At 41.0% G+C, this 24,990-nt stretch overlaps 1 protein-coding gene across 1 annotated transcript in view; it reads left to right on the forward strand.

Annotated features, from left to right (window-relative positions):
• The window catches only part of NMT2 (N-myristoyltransferase 2), a 41,891-nt gene that overhangs the window by 13,944 nt on the left and 2,957 nt on the right, over window positions 1–24,990 (forward strand). Inside the window, exons 2-10 of the mRNA XM_060248437.1 lie at window positions 4,560–4,695; window positions 14,768–14,912; window positions 16,310–16,428; window positions 16,697–16,788; window positions 16,876–16,992; window positions 17,488–17,658; window positions 20,813–20,921; window positions 22,895–23,065; window positions 24,714–24,881. Coding sequence (XP_060104420.1) covers window positions 4,560–4,695; window positions 14,768–14,912; window positions 16,310–16,428; window positions 16,697–16,788; window positions 16,876–16,992; window positions 17,488–17,658; window positions 20,813–20,921; window positions 22,895–23,065; window positions 24,714–24,881 — 1,228 coding nt within the window. The remainder of the gene's footprint in view (window positions 1–4,559; window positions 4,696–14,767; window positions 14,913–16,309; window positions 16,429–16,696; window positions 16,789–16,875; window positions 16,993–17,487; window positions 17,659–20,812; window positions 20,922–22,894; window positions 23,066–24,713; window positions 24,882–24,990) is intronic.

Here is a 24,990-nt window from a genome sequence, read left to right on the forward strand (position 1 = left end):
CCTTTTTGGAGTCAAGGAACAGGCCAATATATAAAGAAAGAATTTTTGTTAAGAAATATCAGAATTTAAATGTACACAGAGATTGGAGAGCATACACACAAGATTTTAGAATAAAAGGAAATAATGGGTAAAATAGGAGGGGATGGGGTTGAGGGTGATATGTTACCAGTCTTGGAGAGTAGACAAGCCTGAGGTTTGGGAGAAGGAGATACATGAAAACGGCCAGCGCTTCCAAGTACAAAGGCCTGATATGGATCAGAGATGTTGGCGTATCTGGGTGCCCAATCAAATCACACTAGGCATGCAACTGACCGGGTGTATTTCTACCCCAAAATGTATCCTGAGAGCATGATAACATAAATAAGCTAGTGTGACAATAGGGTGACCATAGTGTAATGGGATTTGAGCCTCTACAAAAGAGGTGCCTGGCATTTCTAGACAAAAGGTGAGATGTTTCCTAATAGTTATAGGAATGAGGCTAGATAGTGCTTGTTCAGTAAAACTGGAAAGTTCATGTTTTCCTTGGTAGCCTGGAATATAAAGGATGAAATGCAGATGTAGGGTAAACAACTGGAATAATCATGTTTAGGAATGAAGTGATTAGCCAGAAATGAGACATTCCATTGATACTATAGTATGACAGGAGTTGGGACAGGAAATCAGATTACAAACATAATCCATTTATACCAGAGAACATGGGCTAAGGCATGATCCCCTCATCTGCATCATGGGCACACAATAGGCAACTTCCTAGCCATCGGTTTTGGAACCTTTGGGCAAAGACAATGATTGCCCACCTTTTGTTCCTCAGAGAAGAAGAAAAGGAGGAGGAGGACTGTTTGGAGAATGTTGGCAACAGTGTTAGTTCTGTGATTGCTCCTGTATCTCTCTCAAGCCTCTTTTATTCTGCCCCATCTCATGCCAAGACTGGCCTTCTGGGGTGCAGTGCTGAACCTTCTAGTTCAGAGGATGTCCAGCATGTTGGGGTGTCTGTTCATTGGAAAGACCACTCCCGTTGGAGGACTGTTATGGTTACAGTGGTACCCCACTGCTTACCACCCTCCACTGTGAAAACTGCACATTGATACTCACTCTGTTTTCTATTAATTAACCAATTTTTAATCTGCATGAGAACTTGTCCCCTCATCCCATGAATACTGAGTTTACTTAGGAGCCTTTGATAAGGAACTTTATCAAAAGGTTTCTGGAAGTCTACATAAACATTTATTGGGTCACCTTTATCTATATTTTTGTTCACCCCCTCAAAGAACTCTTAAAGGGTTAGTGAGACGAAGTCTTCCCTTGCAAAATCTATAGTGATTCTTCTTCAGTAACTTTTGTTCATCAATGTGGCTATTAATTCTATCTTTAACAACAGATTTCACTAATTTATCTAGTATCGATGTTAGACTGACTGTCCTGTAATTTCCTGGATCATCTCTGGAACCTTTTTTTAAAGATGGGGGTTACATTAGCTACCTTCCAGCCCTCCGGAGTGGAGGCAGATTTTAATGGTAGACTGCATATTTTTGTCAGGAGATCCACAAGTTCACACTTGAGTTCTTTCAGAACTCTTGGGTGTATGCCATCTGGGCCTGGTGATGTGTCAGTTTAAATTTGTCCATTAGTTGGACCTCCTCTCTCATCACCTCAATCCAGGGATTTTTTTGTAGCAGGAATTCCTTTGCATATTAGGACACACACCCCTGATGTAGCTAATCGTCCTGGAGCTTGCAGTAGGCCCTGTACTAACAGCCCTGTAAGCTCTTGGAGGATTAACTGCATCAGGGGTGTGTCGCCTATTATGCAAAGGAGTTCCTGCTACAAAAAAAGCCCTGCCTCAATCTGATTCAGGTCTTTCAACACCCCTCCTGAAACTTGTGGTTCTGAAATGGGGAAACTCCTGCCATCTTGGAATGGACAAGCTCCTGCCAAAAAATGCATTCTGCTTCTCTGACATTTCCTATCCTTTAGTCGTCCTTATTACCCCTTGGTCATCCAAGAGCCACACTGCCTCCCTGGCTGGTTTTCTGCCACTAATGTATTTGAAGAAATTTTTATTGTTGGTCTTGCAATATGTTCCTCATATTCCCTTTTTGCCTGTTTGGTCACCAACTTGCATTTTATTTGCTCTACCTATGCTCCCTTTTATTTACCTCACTCAGACTAGCCTTCCACTGCTTAAAGGAATCCTTCTTACATTTTACTGCTTCCATTACTTTGTTCATTAATTATGCAGGTCTTCTTTGTACCTTTCCTAATCTACAGTATACATTTTATCTGAGCTTCTAGGATTGTAGTTTTAAATGGTCTCCAGGCTTCCTAAAGGGATTTAACCCTCCTTACCTTTCCTTTCAGTTTATTCTTCACGAGCCCCCTCATTTGAGAGAAGTTACCCTTTCTAAAGTTAAAAGTGGTTATGTTGATCTTCCTGGGCAACCCCCTGTTTACATAAATGTTGAACTTAATAACATTATGGTCATTGTTCCCAACCAGCGCTATCACATTTACTTCTCTTACTGTATCTTGAGCATTACTTAGGACCAAGTCCAGAATTGCCTCTCCCTTGGTACGTTCTGTGACCATCTGCTCCATGGCACAACCATTGAGAATATCTAGAAACCCAATCTCTTTCTCCTGACTTGACCACCTATTGACCCAATCAATATCTGGGTACTTAAAATCACCTGCCACAACAGTTATTTCATCTAGCTGCTTTCCGTAATTTTCCCTCTATTTTTAAATATCCTCTAACCTTTGATCTAGTGGGCGATAACAAACTCCCTGAGTTAAACTTCTTTTGGGGCACGCTATTTCCACCCATAGTGTTTCTGTAAGCGTATCTATTTCTCTTATATTCTCAATCTTACTGGACTGTATACCCTCTCTAAGATACAGAGCCACTTCATCTCTGAGCCTTCCCTCCCTATCCTTCTGATATAATTTATATCCACAAATCATTGTATCCCACTTGTTTTCCTCATCCCACCAAGTTCCTATTATTATTTATTAGGCTTTATTAATCACCCCATCCTGGCCGAAGCCAGGCTTTAGGCGATGTACAACAATGGATAAAAATACATCAATCAATCAATAAAACCAATTAATTCAAAAACAGATTGCACACCCCGACGGCATCATATTAAAGTGTGTCATATTAAAGTGCTACTATTCCTGCTTTCAGGACGCTGCATCGGGGGCAGGAGATCCTCCTCAAGGGGTGGAGGGGAGGGATGCCAGCCTGACAACCGTCGCTATCCTCAGCCCACAATGTCCACAGTGTCTATGTTCTCCTCTTAACGCTAAGCATTCCAGCTCTTCCATTTTACCTCAGACACTTCTAGCATTTGCATATAAACATCTATAATTTCCCAGACACGTTGGACGTGCAGACTTCCTCCTGTGGCCTCTAGACCTTGTCAGGCAGTTTGTCACCCTCTCAGTGGCCAGCTGTAATCCATTTCCCTGTAGAGCAGTAACAACATCTCTTTGAGATGAGGCATCTTGAACCAAAGACATTTCATCTCCTGTTGGCTTTCCTCCAAGATTTAGTTTAAAAACTGCTCTGCCACCTTTTTGATTTTAAGTGCTAGCAGTTTGGTTCTTTTTTGAGACAAGTGGAGGCTGTCTTTTTTGTACAGGTCCTGCTTGTTCCAAAAAGCACCCCAGAATCTAATGAACTTAAACCCTTCCTCCCTACACCTTAATCTCATCCACTCATTGAGACTCTTCATTTGTGCTTGTCTAGCTGTCTCATTGGGTGGAATAGGCAGCACTTCTCAGAAGGCCACCTTGGAGGTCCTGGCCTTGTGTCTCCTGCCTAGCAGCCTAAATTCTTCATCCAGGACCACACAACTACATTTACCCACGTTGTTGGTGCCAACATGTACTACAACCACTGGCTTCTCCCCAGCATTGTCTACCAGTCTAGCTAGACCACTCATGATATCTGCTACCTTCATGCCAGGCAGGCAAGTCACCATATGGTCAGTATGCGGGTTCACCACCCATCTATGTGTGCCTAAGGATCAAATCACCAAATATCAGAAGCCCTCTTCTCCCTGCCCAGGGATGGTTCCTTGCTGCAAAAGGAAACCTGCTCACCAACTGTTTCAGTTTATTATTATTACGGCCCATGGCCAGCATAGATCAAAACAAACTAATTTACATAAAATACAGAAAGTGCACGGCCAATGAGAGTATTATAGTACAATATACAAGGACTTAAGAAGGAGGTATTTAAGGGGAGAGGGGATCTTATAGCATTCTTGACAGGGGGGCTCCCCAACTGTAGAAGGGGTCCCTTCTGAGGGAACATTCCTCTTTTTCATCAGCATGGAGCCTTGTTTCCCCTTGGCCCACATGCTCCCTGACAGCAGCAGGGCTTTCATTTTCAGAGATGGACACATCTAACAAGTCCCCAAGGGTGAGTCAAAGATCTGTAGTGGAAGCAGGGAATCATTTGAAAGCCATACAGCTCTTAGTGTACATGTATGTCAAGTTTTATAATGTTTTTAATTTTTTTTTATTGGTCACATTTTATCTGTCTTTTTTAACAGAAGTCCAGGAGGAGACTTGGGAGCTAAGAAGAAGAAAAAGAAACAGAAGCGGAAAAAAGAAAAGCCAAACTCTGGAGGAACCAAATCAGACTCTGCATCTGACTCCCAGGAGATTAAAATTCAGCAACCATCAAAAGTGAGAGCCTGTCATTCTTCAACCGTAGTAGCTTACTGCTGCATTCATGGTAGATGATACTAAGTCAGGTGTGATATACCTGCTGTCACAATTGCAGACAAGGAAAAAAACTGGTGTTATATACTGTTTAAGGTAGAAAAGTCTGACTGTGCTATTCCGGTGTTTGGTGGTTTTGCTGGTTGTGCCTGCTTTGATAAACTCCCCTCCCTAAAGAGTTTCTCTTGCCTAGTTGCATCACCAAATTAACTTTATAGATCTGGTGTATTCTCGTTTTGTTGAACTGCTCAATAGCAGTGCATTAAATCTTATGATACTTTTGGGATAGTTCAAAATGTTTTTAACTGCTTTTGTTGTTATTCTGTAAACTGTCTTAATAATATTTAATATATATTGTCCCATTTTGTTCAGAATTATATCCATGTGGATAGGTTTTTAAATGTGGTTTTGTAATAAACCTCAGTAATTATTTCCTTTGTTGGAAAAAGAAACTAGTAAGATTATATCAGAATGATAAAAATTGTATTTCAAGGCCTTGAAATAAATATGCATTTTGTACTGGGTTTGTAGTTTGAGTAGCTGCATCCAGATTTAACCTAGTATGTATGCAGGTATGTGAATGTCATACCCTTGTCTGGCTTGGACATGGGGGCAGCTGTCCATTTCCATGTGGCAAATCCATGTGGAATACTGATACTCTTAATTTGATTTACCTGTCAACATTAGGTCTTCAGGATAGATATCACAATCTTGTCAACAGAAGGCACTGACAGCTGTGGATTTTTCCCGTTCCTCCTCCCACCCCGCAGTCCTTTCCTGATGAAGAAAAGTTTCTTCCTAGGGTTGTGGATCCCATGGGGTTTAATAAAAAAAAAAAGGTAGTCCCCTGTGCAAGCACCAGTCGCTTCTGACTCTGGGGTGATGTCACATCACAACGTTTTCATGGCAAACTTTTTTACAAGGTGGTTTGCCATTGCCTTCCCCAGTCATCTATGCTTTACCCCCCAGCAAGCTGGGTACTCATTTTACCAACCATGGAAGGCTGAGTTAACCTTGAGCCGGCTACCTGAACCCAGCTTCCGCTGGTCATGAGCAGTACTTCAGCTTACCACTCTGCGCCATGGGGCTACTCGTTTGTGGTTTAGTTGCCTTGTGAATTGGAAGGTTGAAGTGGAACTAGGGGGAGGAGACAGGGACAAAGTTACCCTTTCTGTATCTTCTGTTAATGTGGGGCTGCCAAAGAAAGAGAGGACAATTTTGCCCTTTTCCCTGGCCTGCTACACTCTGCTGACCTACATGGCTATTACACTGCATGGATCCTTTAACACTGGGAATGGATTTTCTTGGGATTGGAAAGGACTGCTGGAGAAAGGGAGCACATGAATTATTTGCAGTCTTGCATCCACAATCATGGGATCCAACCTTCTATTAGCAAGTTAGACTAGTTACTTGGTGACAGCTAATGGCTGCTGTTGTTTGTTTCTAGTCACAAATTCTAATGTTATTGATGCATGCTCTTTTCACATTACTGTTCTAAACCGGATGTTATTTGTTGTTGGCCTGATTTCAAGTAAAGCAGTACAGGGACGGGGGCTTCATACAGCAAATTTCCTTCCATTAATGAGCTGTCTCTGAAGCACTGTGGTCGTTTCAAACAGTGCTGCTCCCCACTGACCTTTTTTTTTGGTGTGTGATCTTTCTTGGACTTGTTTAATGTTCTAAGATGAGCACTTCAGTGCTATAGTGGCTTACTGTAGCACTCACCTTAGAATGTTAAAAAAAGTCTGAGGAAGATCGTATGGTGAAAAGGGGCATGAAAAAAGTGGCATTGTAGGAAGCACTATGGACATTCAGCAATTCAAAGGGGATGAAAATAGTAAAAAAAAGTTTCTCTCAAACCACACTTTGCTAACCTGATGCAAGCAGGTTTGTATAAACAGGTAAATAAATTCTGCTAGCAGCCAGTTACTAAAATGACTGAATGTCTGAAATGACAGAAAAAATCCATTAGCAACCAGTTACGAAAACAGAACATGAAAGCAGTTTGAAAAGGGCCACAGCTTGCTCATTTAATGGGCAAGTGTACAGACTCCAGTTTGTTACTAAGAGTGTTGTAAGCTGCTGGTAAATTAAGGCTGTAAAGCTATGGTAGCTTTTTAGAAACTTAGAAGGAGTTGCTCTAATCAGAATATACGTGTCAGGGCGGGAATGTGCACAAGTGTCCCCCTGTAATCTGGGGGGGGGGGGCGGTATAGGTATGTGAAACCTTTGCCTGTTGTGGAAGGGAGTTTTCCCTTTTTGAATTCGGAGTGTCAAAACTGTTCCCTTGGGGAGATCTGTATGTCAGAAATGTTTGCATCTATGGGCCGGTACTTGCCATCATTGGGAAAGGGCTGGAATCTTCCTGCCCGGTCATGTATGTAAGAAATGGATTGCTGAGATTGGCCCATTTCTTATTGTTGTGGAAATCTAAGTCACTGGTTTTGATCAGATTAGAGGAAGCTCTGGGGTCCTAAGGGAACATGGCCCTCAATTGACTCCCTCCTAGGCTTTATGCATAAGACTGATAGGAGCAGCCCTGCATTCCTTTCCTCCTTGGCTTGACTCCTACTTCTTGATATCACTTGAATTCAAACTTCTATCCTTTCTGGTCCACTCTCAAGTATACACATATGCAGAAGGGGATCAAACCACAGAACAAAGGGGAGTTCTCTGGGGTGAGGGTCTCACTGGCATCATAGTGTTCTAGGCCCCTTTTTGGCTTACAATGTGCACATTGATTTTTTGCAATACATGCTGCAAAATAAGCTTTCACCACTTGTTTTATAGCACTTTAAGCTGTGTCCTATAAAAGCCGAAGCTGGTCCTTAGGTATGAGGTTAGCACTGCAGCAGCAGCAGTCTTTCCATTTTGGTGATGAACACCCACTGGTTTTCATACCTTTGCAACTAACAGAAATGAAATTAGGGATTATGAAAACAATAGCCCTTCTGCTGCCAGGAGTCTCCTATTAAGTCTGTACAATTTCCAGGCTTAGTAGTACTGAATGAAGGCTTTCCCGTTTATATCTCACCCTTCCACAGAGGAACTCAAGTGGTATATGTGGTTCTTCTTTCCTCCATTATATCCACATAATCTTTTTAAGGTAGGTTAGACTGAGTGAGTGTGATGGGCTCAAGGTCACCCACCCCTCAAGTTTTGTCAGTGTGGGCTAGTACTGTCATAATGCTGAGGGAGAAGTTGGCCTATGGGGGAAAATATCTGTGTACCATGGAAGTCTCTTAAATCTGTCAGTTCATCTTACTGTTCCAGTTCCTCTTAAGAAAATTTGGGTTTTCTTCATTAAGTTTTTAAAATGGCAACTGGTGGCTCATCCCTGAAGAATGCCAAGCTGTGACGGTTGTCTCTTGTTTCTGCTTTTCAAGGTCCAGTTTAATGGACCTTTGGAAAACGAAATACAATGCAGGACAAGAACCTTCAAGATAAGAACCTGAGCAGAAGCAGCCCCATGGCGCAGAGTGGTAAAGCTGCAGTACTGCAGTCTGAGCTCTCTGCTCATGACCTGAGTTCAATCCCAGCAGAAGCTGGGTTCAGGTAGCCGTAGCCGGCTCAAGGTTGACTCAGCCTTCTATCCTTCCAAGGTCGGTAAAATGAGTACCCAGCCTGCTGGGGGGAAAGGGTAGATGACTGAGGAAGGCAATGGCAAACCACCCTGTAAAAAAAGTCTGCTGTGAAAACATCATGATGCGATGTCACCCCAGAGTCAGAAACTACTGGTGCTTGCACAGGGGACTACCTTTACCTTTTTAGAAGCAGCAGAACATAAGCCATCATTCTGTCCTGTGGGCTTTACTAAGTGTGCTGTGATATATCTGGCAAAGGCCAAAGCTACCTTTATTTCTAAGCTGTGCTGTGAGCACTTTGCAGAGCTCTTCCATTGTATTTCCTTTTGGCTTACCCCCCACAAGACTGTTGTGAGGATGACAAATATGGATTGTTCAAGCTCTTTGCAGCAATGCTATAGAAATAATTATACGTTGCAGGCCTGCCTACACAGAAAGGACTTGTTGGCTTTCTGTTCATCACGAAGCCCAAGCCCTACTTTGCATGTCAGCAAAACTCTAGTCTGCTTGTGACCCATTGTGTTTTATATAGCACCTGGAAGTTATTTTTATTCCTTTTTACAAGCAGTTGCAGCTTTTCATAAATTTTGATATATTGAAGTAAATTGTATACATCAACCTCTCCTCTTGCCCCAGTTTTATACTAAAGGCGGTAATCCTACACTCATTTATTTTGGAAAGTTCCACTGAAATCTCTGAGCCCTGCTTCTGAGCAAAGGGGTTTAGGTTGCCAGTGTACAGTTTCCCTTTTCGTTCCCTTGGTGGCTGCTGCCCTATGCTTTTCATACTAGTGTCAGTGAAACCTCATCTCTGATGCAGCCTAATCCTTATCATTACCCTTCTGTGGATGCAGTAAACTCGTTCAGACCTATTTGATGTGTTGCAATGATTGTTCCTCATATTTGTATGCATTCTCAGCTGATGGCTTTTTAGAATCAGACCTAACACTCATTCTGTTTTAAGACTGCCAAAATTCACTATGGGTCCTTAGACAATAATTTCCTCTGGACCTCCTTTGCACCATCTAGACTCAAACATCTCATGAAATTAAATCACATTACTAATCTGACTCCATGGTCACCCAAAGGAGCATGGTCCTCAGAATTTTCTTCCCTGACTTTCAACAGCTGATCCAGATGTTACAAGTTACTCTCAACCCTTCCTTATCCTTTGTTGAGAGTCAGAGGAAAAAATTTTGGGGACCATACTCCTTCAGATGACCATGGAGTTGGGCAAATAATATTATTTACTTTCATGGCTAAGTAGCCATGTGAAAGAAGTGAAGTCTGTTTTGGCACAACCTCAGTGTTGACAATGCCATAAATACACCCCTGTTTAGAGGAAACGAGGTCAGGTTTTATGTGGGGTCCAAGCTCAGTCAAAAATGTCCGTAATTCAGGTGGTCACATAAGCATCTAGGACAGGGTTGGACAAACTTGCTTAACATAAGAGCCACATAGAATAAATGTCAGATGTTTGAGAGCTGCGAGACACAAACATCAGATATTTGAGAGCCAGAAGGAAGGCAAATAGATGGTGGGAGGGAGGGAGAGATGGAAAGAAAACAACTTTAAATGCATTCTCCAAGCCACTGACTGTCTTGGCTTGAAGAAATTATTTAAAGAGGCAAATGCCTTCTCCAAGCCAGCCAATAGGGTGGTTGGGGCTTTGAGAGCCATACAATATGTGTGAAAGCCACATATGGCTCCAAGCCAGTTTGACTACCCCGATCTAATACGACACATAGCACTTCATATCTGCCCCCGAGGAAGGTGAAGTGTCCTCCTGCCCAGTTTCACAGTGGTGAAACATTCTCCCGTCCACACTACCCTGAAAGCTCTGTGTGCAAAATCCATGTGATCATAGGAAAATAATTCGCCTTTTCAGAGGGAACATTCATATAAGCCTTCAACTTTCTGAGATATGGTTCAGTAAGGGCCAAGATTGTCAGCATCCAGCTATAAAAGCTTTAACCCCAGCCTGTAGCTACCAGAGAATCCTTAGAAGTCTGAGTTAGCCAGAAATGATATTTTTGTTTTCGTGTCCTTTGGTGTTTTTTTTCTTATGTCCGCATATGCTTGTGTGTGTGTGTTTAGCAATAAACCTTTGAAAATTGGATCTCTTTGTCTGACTTGCTGTAGTTGTCCCCCTCATGTGCTTACCAGATCATTCACCTAAGGTGGTGGAGGGACAAGGGATTCACCAGGTTCTCTTCCCATTCAGGAAGGGGATTTTCATAACTTGCATAAACTGCTGCGAGTTGTGCCTGGATCCTTTAGAACCGTACATGTGCATGACTGGCCAGCCAAGAATAATCTTCCCCTTCCGTTTACAATCACCACTTGCAGCAGTTGTAATGTGTGTAGTTTCTGGTTCCCACATTCACATGAGTTATTACGGGAAAAGACTTCTGTGTCTGAACACATAGCAGGTCAGATTCCTGGCCCTTAGTATGATAGACTGAGTAGCAGTCATTCAAATGTGAGCCTGGTCTTGGGCTGTGTTAAAATGACAACAGTACATACAAAACCCATCCTATGCCAGTTGTGTACTCTTTCTTAAAGTTTGATACAAGGTGAGAAAGAAAGGTGGTCCCCAGCAAACCACTTAAACATTACAGTTTCTGTTGCTGAAGGAGGCAGTATTTTTATTACTATCATTTTGGATAATTCTGTGTTGCTGTTCTGTGCTATTTAACTTTTACTTTGCTGGGCTATTTTTAAAAAAGTGAAACACTTTTTGACAAAAAAGTTTAAAATAAAGTAAGGATAAGTCAGCCAGCTAGACAGTTTTGATTTTAGCTCTTCGTCACACTGAAAGGGAGAGCGGGTTGCAAATTCAGTGAGCCATCCGTGTAGGTGGCTCAGTGGGAAGGCAGCTGGCAGTGCATCCCAAGTCATCTCTGTAAATAACTGCTTCAGTCTTGTGTTAGAATGGAGCCACAGGCTCTGTCTTGCTCAGGTAGGAGCTGTTGCTGAGTTTGATTGGATCGGTACCTGTCCTTAATGTTGCAGGTGTACTACTTAGAAACTGGTGTTTGAGCTCCTGATACAAGCATAGGTTGGGGAGAGTAGAGCAGTCATCTAAGCAGACTAGTCCTTATTCCTGTAACACTGGGCACCAGCATCAGGTTCCTCTATGTGATGCTGCATCTGGTATTTTCTAACCCCACCTTGCTGGTTATTGCTGTGATACAGAAATACGGTGGCCTTACATGGGAATGTATTGCAACTGTGGAAGCAAGGTTATATTTCCCCAGAACACTGTTTTTAAATACTACAATGATGTATTATATTCAGGAGTATAAAAAGCACAGCCCACTCATTCTCTCAGAGACTTGATGGCAACTAATCCAAGGTCATTGTGCCCCTTACCAGAAACGTTTGTTTTGCTCTGTGCCAACCTGTTCCTTGTATATGGCCCATGAAATTAAATTTTGCTCTGCATGCTGTGTTCACATGCACTTCAAAGAAGCAATCCAGTTGGAGGGGAAATTTCAGGAGTAAGATATGTTGTTTCCTTCTCTGTTGGCTTCTTTTGAAATACAGTTGAGTTGTACAGGATGTGGCTTCCTTTTCCAAAATTTATGAGCCAGCTTGGGGGGGCGGGGGAGTGATGGAGAACTTAATGTATTAGTGATTTCGTCATTGGTGTGATCTGATCCCACTCTACCTGTGTTTTCCAAGTGGTTTTTTTTTTTCATTCAAAAATTTTAATCAAAATTTCAAAACAATACAAATAAACAGCACATATACAAAATAACAAAATAAGCAAGAATGGAGCAGAATTAGAATTATAGAATTTTATGGAGCAGAATTACAGAATTAGAAACAAATCATAGATAGAATTAAATAATAGTATACCAATTCAGTCCAGAAAATGCAAATCAATAGAAAATAAAGTCTAAATACTGTATTATGAGAGGCAATGTATTGGAAAAAGGGAAACCATTTCTCCTCAAAATCAGATTTATTTACAATGGATTATCAGCTATTAATATCTGGGTCACTATTTTATCTGACACAAGAAGATCCCAAACTTTAAAGAACCATTTCCAAACCGTAGGAACAATTCCCCCCACCCCCCAGCATTGAGCTATCACAATTTTAACTGCTAGTAATAGAATAGCCACTATATTTCTTCTAGACTTAGTCATATTATTGTTTCCCCAAAAAGTGTTTAATGGAGAGATGGCAGCACTCATGTCTGCCTGAGTGATAGCGCCAGACTTGACCATCCTTTCTCTTATGAAAGACTGCCAGCTGCAGTCCTCTCGTTGTCTCACTGCTACTTGATATTTTCAAGAACACAGAAGGAGGTTCCAGAACTCTTCAGCTACTTGGATACCAGGTGGTAGGCCCAATTGTTCCAGTCATCCAGATTGTTGCCCGAGAGAAAGGGGTCATGATTGTAGTTCTATAAAGTACTAGTGATGTGGTAAGCTTGTCCAAAGAAATACAAACAGTGTGGAATATTGTGTGCCCAGCTATACCGTTTTCACCTGCATTTGAGACTGGAGAGTGGTGGTGCAAGGACATTTTCCTGGGAGTAATCATAAATAAAGACCTGAATAAACCTTAGGCCCCATTTCTGCCACCTGCAGATTAATGCTCTGTGGGCTTCACTCTGAAATCATTCTCAGCTCTGGTCCCCTGTTAAACTCATAGGCTAAATTGAGCTATAATTTCACTTTGTTCCTTCCTAATAAGTGTCCCTCTCCTATCCACTTGCATAACCAGTCTGGTATAGGGTTGGGTTGGTTTTTTTTAGGGGGGGTGGTAAAACACCTCTCCCCTCAGTGCCTGGATGCTGCTGAATATGATAATGTTTTTGTCCTGCCTCAAAGCCTTTTATAGAATAAATCCAGTTTAACCAAGCTGTGTTTTCGCATATGGCTCAACATTACTACATGCAGTGTAAGACTGCAGATTCAGTCACTTTAACAGAGTTTGTTTTCACACTTGCTCTGTTTGCCATTTGAACTTTATTCAGTTTAAGTAGCTGGAGGAGAAAAGGCTCTCTCTGTTCCTGTATATGTACATTATACTCTGTACTGTGAAATTTGTATTGCAAATATTGCATTCAGGGCAGGTTTAGATGCAAAAAAACTGGTTTTGAGCTTTAAAAAAATAGACACTTGATAAAAGCAGGGTTTTTTAAATAAAAAAGGTATGATAGGGGAGGAGGAAATCTATCCATAATATTTGGTTCTTTGGCTGGGTGGGAGAAGTACAGGTTTGAGGTGCCAGCTCCCAACTCCTGACATGCGCGCCTTTAACACCAGGGCAGGCAGTCAAGAACCTGGATGTGTTTCTGGATGCCTCTTTATCAATGGCAGCCTAGGTCATTAACATTGCCAGACCATTTTTCCAATTGTGCCAGGTCAGGCAACTGGCTCCCTACTTGTCTCACCCCAACCTAGCCACAGTAACCTATACAATGGTCACCACTAGGCGTGCTTACTGTCACACAGGGCTGCCCTTGAGGTTGATTCGGAAGTTACAGCTTGTCCAGAACACAGCAGTTTGGGTTCTTATGAGGACACATACAACCTGTGCTTCGCCAACTGCACTGGCTCTAGGTTGAGTACCGGGTCAGGTTCAAAGTTTTGGTTCTGACCTTCAAAGCCCTAAATGGTCAGGACCAACGTACTTGCAGGACCGCATCTCTCAGTATGTTCCCCGGAGAGCATTGTGCTCAGGAGACCAACACCTACTGGAAGTTCCTAGCCCAAAGAGCATCCGGCTGTCTTCAACCAGAGCCAGGGCCTTTTCAGTCCTGTCTCCATCTTGATGGAACTTTCTACATATTAACATCAGGACCCTGTGGGACTTGTTACAATTCTGCAAGGTAGAGAGACATATTATGCCAAGCATATGGTTGAGGATAGCAATGGTTCCTAACAGTAAACAGTCTATTAGTTGCTTTTGCTGCTTCCTCACCCCCCATAATGTTAATTGGGGATCATAGATTCTGTATTGTGGCACCATGTAGATATCAGGATTTTATAGTTTGGTATTTTAGATTGTTTTAATGTTTTATTCTTTTCATGTTTCTTGATAACACACAGCCCTGAGCTTGTTCTGTGGGGAAGGGTGGCATAGAAGTTAAATGAAATATATAATAAATATTAATTTGAAATAAGATGGCCAGTACTTAGCAGCTGCCTTCCTTCTGTTGTCAGAAATAAATTTCTAATGATCTGTTTGAAACGTAAAGCAAAAATATTGCCCTTAACTCTCTCTTTTTAAAGCTAATTTTGTCAGTGGGGTGGGGTGGTAATTCTTGGGGCTGATAATGGATAGAAATATAACGGACTCCTAAATGGTACCTTTAATGTTCAGGTCTGGTAAATGTGTGACCGCAAAAAATAAGACATGGTTGAAACAGGAGAAGCATACTTATGTTCATAACCAATATGTTTCTCTTTATCATCCCATCTATCTCTGCAGAACCCGGCCATTCCAATGCAGAAGCTGCAAGATATTCAGAGAGCCATGGAGTTACTGTCTGCATGCCAAGGGCCAGCAAAGAACATTGATGAGGCGACCAAACGTAAATACCAGTTTTGGGATACACAGCCAGTACCCAAGCTTAGTAAGTTCATAATAACTGGGCCCAGATATGAAAGCTGTTTTAAAGAGAAAGCTAGGGGAAACTACCTAGAATTGTTCACTAACTGTTTCAAATTAATATACTTCATTTGAAACAGTGAACATTTCTAGGTAGTTTTCATAAGCTTTTAGAATGACTGAATTAAATAGTAGACTAGAAGTCATTTAATAGAATTAGAATGTTATTGATGTACATTGCACTTTAAAGAGAAAAATAAACAAGCATGACAACTCCACATCCCAAGAAGTTTACAATTTATGCTATAACAATTGACATTTTGCAAGAAATCATTGTTCCTGTTAGTGTTATTTGACATGTAAAAAGGGTTGGAATAGCATGGAACTTATGCCTGAAGTATTTTACTGAGTTAATGTAAATGTGGGCAAAACATTTAGAAATATACATAGAATTACCTGAAGTAGTCCATTTCAGATTTTCTCCCTTTCTTTTTTCTTTGCTTGAGTACAGCTGGTATGTTTCATAATGGAAAAGCAAATGAAAGAAGTTAGATCTTTGAACTGTAAAATAAAAATAACACTGAGAAGTAATATGTCTCTGTTATTAACAGTGTATTTTTAAAATGAAGTGCTGGATCCTGGATAAATTTTTCATCAGCAGGAGATAACTTTTCTGGCCTCCCCACTCCAATTTCAGCTTACTGATCTCCATGAGGTCCTACTTTTTTTTGGGGGGGGGGGTGTTGGAATATAAATTGTTTTATTGCTTTTATTGTTTTAATTGCTAAATGTGTTAATTACCTATTGTTACTGTTATCTGATTAAATTTGTTGTACTCTGCCCTGAGCCTACTTGTGAGATAGGCCAGAATAGAAATTAACTAACTAAATAATATCCTGAGGAATGACATGGGAGGAGGGTCTGTAATTGCAGGGGGGTGGGAATTACTGGAAATTGCCAGTTTAATTTGGATCCATAAATAAGTTAATAGGAGGCTAATGAGGGGACTGCTCAGAATGACAGTTGATATGTTCAGCAGGAAACCTTCCTCTAGTAGAAATCAGGAATGGGGGGTATTGAATGTAAATACCCACTGGGTTTCAGGCTAGTCAAATTCTGCAGTGTTATACTCATGCAACAATCAACCTTCAACAATTTTGGGGGTGAGGTCGGTAAGAAGTGGGGAAACGGAAATAATGCAAGCAACCTAAAGTTTACTTGAGCTTTATTTTAATGCTTTCTCTTTAGCTTAGTTTTTAATGCTTTCTCTTTAGCTTAGTTTTTAATGCTTTCTCTTCACATGTGTGTAATAAATCTTCGCATAAATGTGAGAAACAATGAGTTTTCAGAACACTTTCTAGCCTTTGTGCAATTCTCACTTTGCACTCTTTTCTTTTGTCCCTCTGTCTCTTTCGGCATCAGGTGAAGTCATAACGTCTCATGGTGCAATTGAACCTGATAAGGACAACATCCGTCTAGAGCCATATTCTTTACCACAGGGTTTTACATGGGACACTTTGGATCTGAGCAATGCTGAAGTTGTAAGTAGGGCTGCTTATAATCCTTTAAATGCAACAAGGAATGTTTTCCTTGCTTCTTAAGAATTGTGACTTATGTTCAGTCAAACTTGGACACATTACCTGTTTCCATAAAGTGCTGAGAAAATGGGACAATTCTATTCAGAAGAAGCTGTATATGAGCTTTGGAGCTTCAGATGCATGCCCCAAAATTGCTGTACTGTGGAGAATAATGGGAAAGATTTCTGTTCAGTATACTGTGCTTAGTGCTTTTCCTCTTAATGCTTTTCAGCTAAAGGAGTTATACATGTTGCTAAACGAGAATTATGTAGAAGATGATGATAATATGTTTAGATTTGACTATTCACCAGACTTTCTCTTGTGGTGAGTAACACATTCCATAGACCATTACTGTTCTCTTCTGTATCTTACGGCAATCCTTTACATTTCCTCCTTTGTATTTAATTCCAGGGCATTAAGGCCTCCAGGCTGGCTTCCACAATGGCATTGTGGAGTCAGAGTATCATCCAATAGAAAACTGGTAGGGTTCATAAGCGCTATTCCTGCTCATATCAGGATTTATGAGAGGTAGGTCCTGACATTTATTTTCTTGTCTCTCGTAGGAGTAAATATACATTTTAAAGCTGTTTCTGGTTGTTGGAGAATTGTTGTACTGAAGACACGGTGATAATCATGTGACAAGATAATGGGAACAAGATATTCATGAAGGAATTGTTGGGACAGAGAGACAGAATTTTCCTCAAGTTTTCCCAAACCCCTATTTTGATGCTCTGATTTCACTGTACTGCTTATAGTTGTCATCAAGCTTGCCTCTAGGAGCAAAGTAGCCTAGGGATTAATCCAGGCCATAATCTCTGAGACAGAAAATCAGGATAAAATATGGAAGTGCTTTTTAAATAATGAAAGTATTATTTGTATTTGTATGCAGCACAATTTTTAGAAATTTCTTTAGATTTGGGGTTTTTTGGCCTGAAAACTGCATGAAGAGTATAAACTAAGCTCTTTCACTATGCAACCTTTTGTGTTTTTTTAAGAGGTGATTTATAACTTTATTACTCTTAGTGAGAAGAAAATGGTAGAAATTAATTTTCTATGTGTCCATAAAAAACTGCGATCTAAGCGAGTAGCACCGGTCTTGATTCGGGAGATAACCAGGAGAGTGAACTTGGAAGGCATTTTTCAGGCAGTTTATACTGCAGGAGTGGTACTCCCGAAACCTGTAGCAACTTGCAGGTAAGTAAAAGTGTGTGTTCTTTTGAAGTTGCACATCTCTTTCCAAAGGCTTTCCTGTGTCATTGTTTACATGTAGCCTAAATAACACACATTTTAAGTTGAATTTTGACATTATGAGGAAGAAGGGAAGATGAGGCAGTTTTATGGTGTACTCCCATGAAGGCCTGTCTTGGCATTTGAAAGCAGCTCTTGCCACAGAGAAGATGCTGGAGTACTTGTTTTTGTTTCTTCCACAAGAATCCTGAAGACATGGAAAAGAAGAGGTTTTAAATTGTCTTCATGGTCCCTTTTTAATCCATTAGGCTTCATATACTTGCTTTTTGGTGAACAGTTTCCCCCCTCTCTTAATGTCTGTTGGGTATTAATTCATGTTACAGTATTTAGATGCCTCTGAGGCTCTGACTGGGCAAAAAGGCAGGATATGAATATTGTAAATAAAAATTTAAAAAATTCTTTTCTTATCTGACTCCTGTTCAGAGTGAGGACGAGGCACATTGCCATGACTGGATTGACTTGGACATCCGCATATATCCTAGTGCCCCATAGGCTTACCTGATCTGGTTGTCATTACAATAACAATGTGATCTCTGATTGGCTGGGATCACGTTGGCAGTAAGAAGGCAAAAATAAAAGTGGCAGCTGGTGGGTGAGGGTTTTTTGGGGTAGGCATGTTGTACCCCAAGATTATACCCTTCATTTTGCCTGAAAGGTTCATTTATAATTACAGTAAATCCCCAACTTACTATCAGATTGCATTCCAGAAGCTCATTGTAAATCAGGTGTTTGGAACTTGAGTGTATCTCCCCATAGTGATATATGTAGTAGGTGGTGGTCAGGTTCTCGGGTTAGCCCACAGAAGCCTGTTTAGCTCACAGTGTTACTGTGGATTTGCAGTAAAAACTTAGGAAAACAATATTGGCTATAATACTGTGCAGTAATTAACCAAGAAATGTTATTGTCTAAGTGTAGACGGAGCTTTTAAAATATAATTCTTTTGAGTGCTGGTGCTGCCCTACTCACAGGAAGTAGGCTTCAGTAGAGCAGGCTAATCACAGATCATGTTTTGGGAAATTAGTTCTTTTAATATGTCTGAAGCAAAAATGCTTCAAGTTTTTTATTCTTTCAGGAACAGCTAACAAAAAAACCTCAACACTTAAAAGGGGAAAGATGGCCAATTAAGATGGCCAATCAAAGCCTCGCCTGTCTCCCCTCCTGCTTGCCTATTTTCCATCCTTCCTTCTTGATCTCCTTCCTTCCTTCACTCTAACTCTCCAAAGTGCCTACATTGTCCCTCAGCCATTCATCAGCCATCCCTTCATACTGTCATGGCCAGTTCTGAAGCATCTGAGTCAGCTCCTGGTCTCTGCTGCCTTTGTAAGTAGAAGCCATTTGTAGGTCAGGGTGTTTGGAAGCTGGAGACTGAACTGTTTAGCACATTCCAGTAATATGGTGCACATGCACCCCCCACCCCCGACATCATGCTTGGCACTGTGTTTCCTGGTGCCTAACTTGAAACACTTCCAAAGAGACTCTGGGGCAGTGATGCTCTGTATTCTTGGTACTGTGGGGAAGGGGGCACAGTGAGAGGGCTTCTAGTGTCCTGACCTCACTGATGGACCTCCTGATGGCACCTGGGTTTTTTGGCCACTGTGTGACACAGAGTGTTGGACTGGATGGGCCATTGGCCTGATCCAACATGGCTTCTCTTACGTTCAAAGCAAAGAGCTGATCCCAGCACAGGAAAATTACTGAAACTTCCCAGCATCTTGTAATTGCCACCCTCCCCGATGACAGCAAGATTGTGGTGGCACCCACTGACCTTTCTCAGAATTTTGGAAGAGTCCTCAGATTCAACAAGATTAAGAACCCCCTGGCACATTCTCTTTCTCTGCCCTTTATTTTCTCTCAGCTCACCAGAGATGGCATAATGGCAGTGAAGAGGAGGTGCGAACAGGGAAAGCCTAGCGGGCCCTAAAAGCTAGATGTCATCTGCCCTTGTAGAAGATGGCCAATCTTAGAATGCACTGTTCTGTCAACTGTGTATCAGGGGTTTTTTTTACTACTTTATACTGTTGAAATAATTTATAGAAGTGTACTTTAGGCACAGCTGGGTGGCTATTCTATTCTGCCTTGGTCTTTAATCTGAGTTGTGCTTCTAAAGCCAGCCTGTGAAAGAAGTAGTTCAATACCACAGTGTCAGCATCCACTCTGTCTTCTGCACGAGGCATAGCAAATTATACTTGGTAGTATTTCAGATAGAGGAATCTTGACTAGGGGACGCTGTTGCTAGCTGCCATGTTAATAATGTCTCATGTGTACCAACCTCTAAAATCTTGTTTATGTCAGCTAAATAGGTTTTTTAACTTCATCTGTAGCATAATAAAACTTTGCAAGGATTTGTGAGACTGCGGGTAACTTGGAGTGGCAGGGTATCAGAAGTCTTTTGAGGGAGAGGAGATACTAGGGGAAAATGTAAAGTAAAACCAACAGTCTGGTTCACTGTCGATATGGAGAGAGATTGTGATATGTGTTATACTGCACACTTCATAAAATTTATTTAATTCATGTATCCCCTCCCTTTCTCCCCAGTGGGGACCCAAAATGACTTACGTGATTTTCCATTTTACCCTCACAGCAACCCAGTAAGGTAGGTTAGGTTGACAACATGTGGCTAAAGAACTGTTGTCAGTGTTTTAGATGAACCAAAACAGGGAGGGGATTCCAACATTGAGGCATCATTGTAGAGAGAGCCCCATTTCTGGCTGCAGTCCACTTTTCCTAATTTATCTAGAATGTGTAGCATGACTAAATGCATGGGAAGATATGTCAGCATCATCTGCTTGTGAAATACACAAGCTACACAGCATCATCCACCTCTGTTTAACTTCCACTCTTTTCAGTTGTGCTCTTTGATCAAAGTTTATCTTAGTAGCCGCTGGAGCTTATTGCGGGCTTTATGTAGAAATACACTGCAAAAAGAGCAATCCAAGATTTACCATTGGCATATTTTAAAAAATCTACTCACATTATCTGTGTCCCTTGCAGGTAGTAGAGCAGTATTTTGTCTTAAAGGGACTGGCTTAATTTTAATTTAAGAATAAGTGGAGAAATTGCTATTCACCACAGATTTAATATTTTAAAATTGTATTTCCAGGTACTGGCATCGCTCACTGAATCCCAGAAAGTTGGTAGAAGTGAAATTTTCTCATTTGAGTAGAAATATGACTTTACAGAGAACGATGAAGCTTTACAGACTTCCTGATGTAAGCATTGCATCTGCTCAGAGGACCCTTGCGGCCACCATGGGGCCCATAATAGCCTTTTGTCAGTCTCTGACAAGCCAAGCGTTTCACTTTGGGATGTCAATACTATTCAAGAGATAATATAACTCCAGTTTGAGAAGGTGCTTTTATAAGGAGGAGTTGTGTGATTTGGAAGCAGAGCGTCTGTTTTGCTTGTGAAAGGTCCTGGCTTCAGCCCCTGCTGTTTCCAGTTGAAAAACATTGGGTAAATGAAGTGGGAGACTTTTACCTGAGACCCTGAAGAGTTGCTGCCAATCAAAGTAAACCATACTGATGTCAGTAGACCAGTGGACTGACTCAGTCTAAGGTAGCTTTATGTGTGATATTAAAGAACTATCCAAAAATATGGATGGCAAGAGAAGACAAGTTATTTTGAGGCAACAAAGAACAATATTTTAAAGTGCTCTAGTTTATCTAGGAAAATAACCATTTTTCTTGAACAAATTGTTCTACCATGAAACCTTGAACTTGCAATAGAGTTGCATATGCAAACTCTGTCGATACTGCTGGAATCACTGGGTATTTTAAAGATTGATTCTAATGCTGATAAGTGTGTTATGATTGAACTTTTTAAAAATGCATTTCCATTTCAATGTTAAAATAAAAATCGTTTTAAAAAAATGCATTCCCATGGAACAATGTAGGCTGTGGGTTTTTTGTTTGTTTGCCATTGCTGTTTGAGTCACCTGATTTTAAACAAATCTTAAGATACTGAGGGACCCAAATCACAGCATTGAATTAAGAAGAAACAAAAAAGCTGCTGTGGAAAATCAGGACAGCTCCTGAAATAATTTGTTATGGCAAAGGGAGCAGAAGGAAAGCTCCGACCTACTAATTACGATAGAAGAGGAATGAGAGGAAAGTTAAAAAGTGAAGGAGTAAGGGGGCAGAGCTGACATTTCAGACCTTTCCTCAGTGTGGGAAATGGCCCTAGGTATGTGGGTCACTCCCCTGTACAGAAAGAAGGGTCCCTTGTTCTCCACAGCATTTTTTTAATGTAGGGCATTTATATGCCACCTCTCCAGAGACCTGCTTGAACCACATCTTCATATAATATTTAACCACTTGTTTTTTCCCCATTCAGTTTTGAGTAATGAGGGGATCCTTCAGGGTATTTGAGACTCTGTAGAACAGGACCAATGAAGGATGAATTCAATTTTTACCTCGTCCATGAGGCTCTTAAGGCTTCTTTGACATTAGAGAAAAGATGGGTTTTCTTCATAACGTAGTAATCTTTACTGCATTGCTCTTAAGGCAAGACTCATCTTTCCCCTCTTCAAATGTTATACCAAAAAAATGATGGCTGTTCTGTTTCACAGGAAGATCTGTTATTTCTGTAACGCCTTAAGAATATTGAGTGTGAGAGATTTGGTTGGGGTCATTCGTTGTTGTCTTGAACTGATAAAACTTCATGATTCACAGAATCTGTAAAGAATTCCTTAGCTGCACATATAAACATGCAGATCTGTTTTTAAAAGGTATTTCTTTGCCCCATTCTCCAGGAATGCTTGAATCAGAAAGTAACTAAAAATATAAAGATATATGAAACTGAACAATAAAACTGAACAGTAAAATTTTAAAAAGTTACCAAAAAGCGGGGGGGGGGGGGAAATAATGAAAACAGTTCAGCTGAAGATTAAAAACTACATTCCATAGTCAAGGTACAGCTACAAAAAAGAACCTGTAACTGGCTGTCATTCACTTCAGAAAGTGGGGTATGTGGAGTTTTGCTACTGATCTCGACTAGTATACGTTAGTGGCAGTTTGGTGGCTGATTGTGCCTCTGCATATGTAGTTGCAGGGGGAGGGGTATATGCAAAGTTGGACTTAACAGCTTAACTGGAATGTTGTACATATTTTGAAATCTACTCTATTATTTTAAAATCTATGTGGTGTTTTAATTCTTGCTTTAATTCCTGACATTCTTTTACAAGGCTACAAAAACGTCAGGTCTGAGATCTATGGAACGAAAAGATATTAAAGCAGTACAAGAATTAATTAACAATTACTTGAAGCAATTTAATCTTGCTCCTGTTATGGATGAAGAAGAGGTGGCCCATTGGTTCCTGCCTCAGGATCATATTATTGACACATTTGTTGTAGAGGTAAGAGAGGTACTTACCATGTTCTCCATTGTTGCCTCTGTTCCAGAAAGCCTACATTGTTCTCTCTCTCACCCTTTTCAAACTGCCTTCCTATTCTGTTTTAGTAACTGGTCACTAATGGGTTTCTGTCATTTCAGACAAACCTGTTTTAGTAAAATGCTGCTAGCAAAATTTAATTGCCTGTTCATACAAACCTGCTTGAGTTGAGTTAGCAAAGTATAGCTGAACTGTTTTTGAAGGAAATGGCTTTTCCCCCCATTTTCAACCTTTTCTTTGTGCTTCTGAATGGCTGTGGTGTGCTACAGTGCTGCTTCCCCCCCCGCTCTTCCCCCGATCATCCTTGGATTTTTAATTTTTTTTTTACCATTCTAAGTTGAGCACTGTAGAGCTAAACCGTTGTAGCCAGTGCTATATAGAGATATGTAGCCATGCATCTGACAAAGAGAGCTGTGTTTCTCAAAAGCTTATGCTACAATAAAACTTGTTAGTCTTCAAGGGGGGGGGCATTTCTCACACAGGCTCCATAGGCTGAGTTGATTGTATGTCATAGCTTCTCTCCTTGGTTTGTCCTTTATTTCTTCAGACAGAATTAACTTCTTGTTTGTCACCCCAATCTGGTGCAGAATCATCTTTTCAACACTGATGTTCCAGGTTCCTGCGAGGAATCAATTATGATAGTCAGTTCCTCCTTTGACAAAGGGATTTTTGGCTGAGGAGGTTCTGGGATGTTTTTAAGTAAGCTTACTCTGACCGCCTCCATTATTTGTTCAGCAGTTGATAGATCCATAAAAGAATCCAACACCTCTTTTTCTAAAAGGTCATTATCTGAGCGGAGAACATTTTTAGAAGATACTGCCTCTGCAAAAATTGTATTGTCGATGCAGCAAATTTCTGTTTTATTGTGATTCTTAGCTCTTTTTAATTAGTCTATGGCTGTTAAGCTTAATAAACTTGCTCTGGTTAGTCTTAAAGTTGCTACTGGACTCTTTACTATTTTGCAGCAACAGACTAACATAGCTAACTCTTCTGGGTCTATGACCACTTATTATAGTTGTTGGCATTCTTTGACTAGGTACAAATTGTGCAAGTCAAATACGTTGGTCATTTCCCCACCCCTATCCCTGCTGGCCAATTCAGTTGCTGAAGACCACATTCAGTAAAAGCTTTGTTATCCAACACTCATGTGGGCTGCTGTTTAAGTAAGATCTGCCAGATGCTCAAGCTTATCGCTCTGCCCCATTCCCTAACCAGAAACATCTGCAGCAACCAACCCCCCCCCCCATGTCTGGTAAGACATGTTGTCCCCCACCCCCAACTACAGAGTCATGCTACACAGCACACAGATGAGAGAGCCATCTGCTTTGGAGTCCTCTGTTACAGCTGGGTCCTGACAGTTGGAGAGGGCAGGAGTTACCTGAGGATGGTGTCAGTTTGTAACACCAGCTGTCTAGCAGTGGCCAGAGGTATCAAGCTGGCTGCTTGGGGAGGCAGGAGTGTGGTGGTTGAAGAGGGGAGAAACTTGCCTTCCAACCAGTGACAGTTAATGGATCATTCTGGATAATCTTGCAGGATAATAAAGCTTTTTGCTGTACTGCAGAGTGCTTTTGTGTTCTGCTTATTCCTCATGAATATTTCTTTTCTTCCCCAGAGTTCAAATGGTGTTTTAACTGACTTTCTGAGCTTCTATACATTACCGTCGACAGTCATGCACCATCCTGTTCATAAAAGCCTCAAAGCCGCCTACTCCTTCTACAACGTTCATACAGAGACCCCTCTTTTGGATCTAATGAATGATGCACTCATTATAGCAAAAATGGTAAGTAGCTCTGTCCTTTGGGTACTGTGCTGCTTCCTGTGACAAAGAAAAATGGAGCTTGGTTCAAGCAGAATTATCCTTTTTGCATTTTTGGTCTTCCTATACAACT

Source organism: Heteronotia binoei, chromosome 10 (genome assembly GCF_032191835.1).
Source record: "Heteronotia binoei isolate CCM8104 ecotype False Entrance Well chromosome 10, APGP_CSIRO_Hbin_v1, whole genome shotgun sequence".
Classification (NCBI taxonomy): Eukaryota; Metazoa; Chordata; class Lepidosauria; order Squamata; family Gekkonidae; genus Heteronotia; species Heteronotia binoei.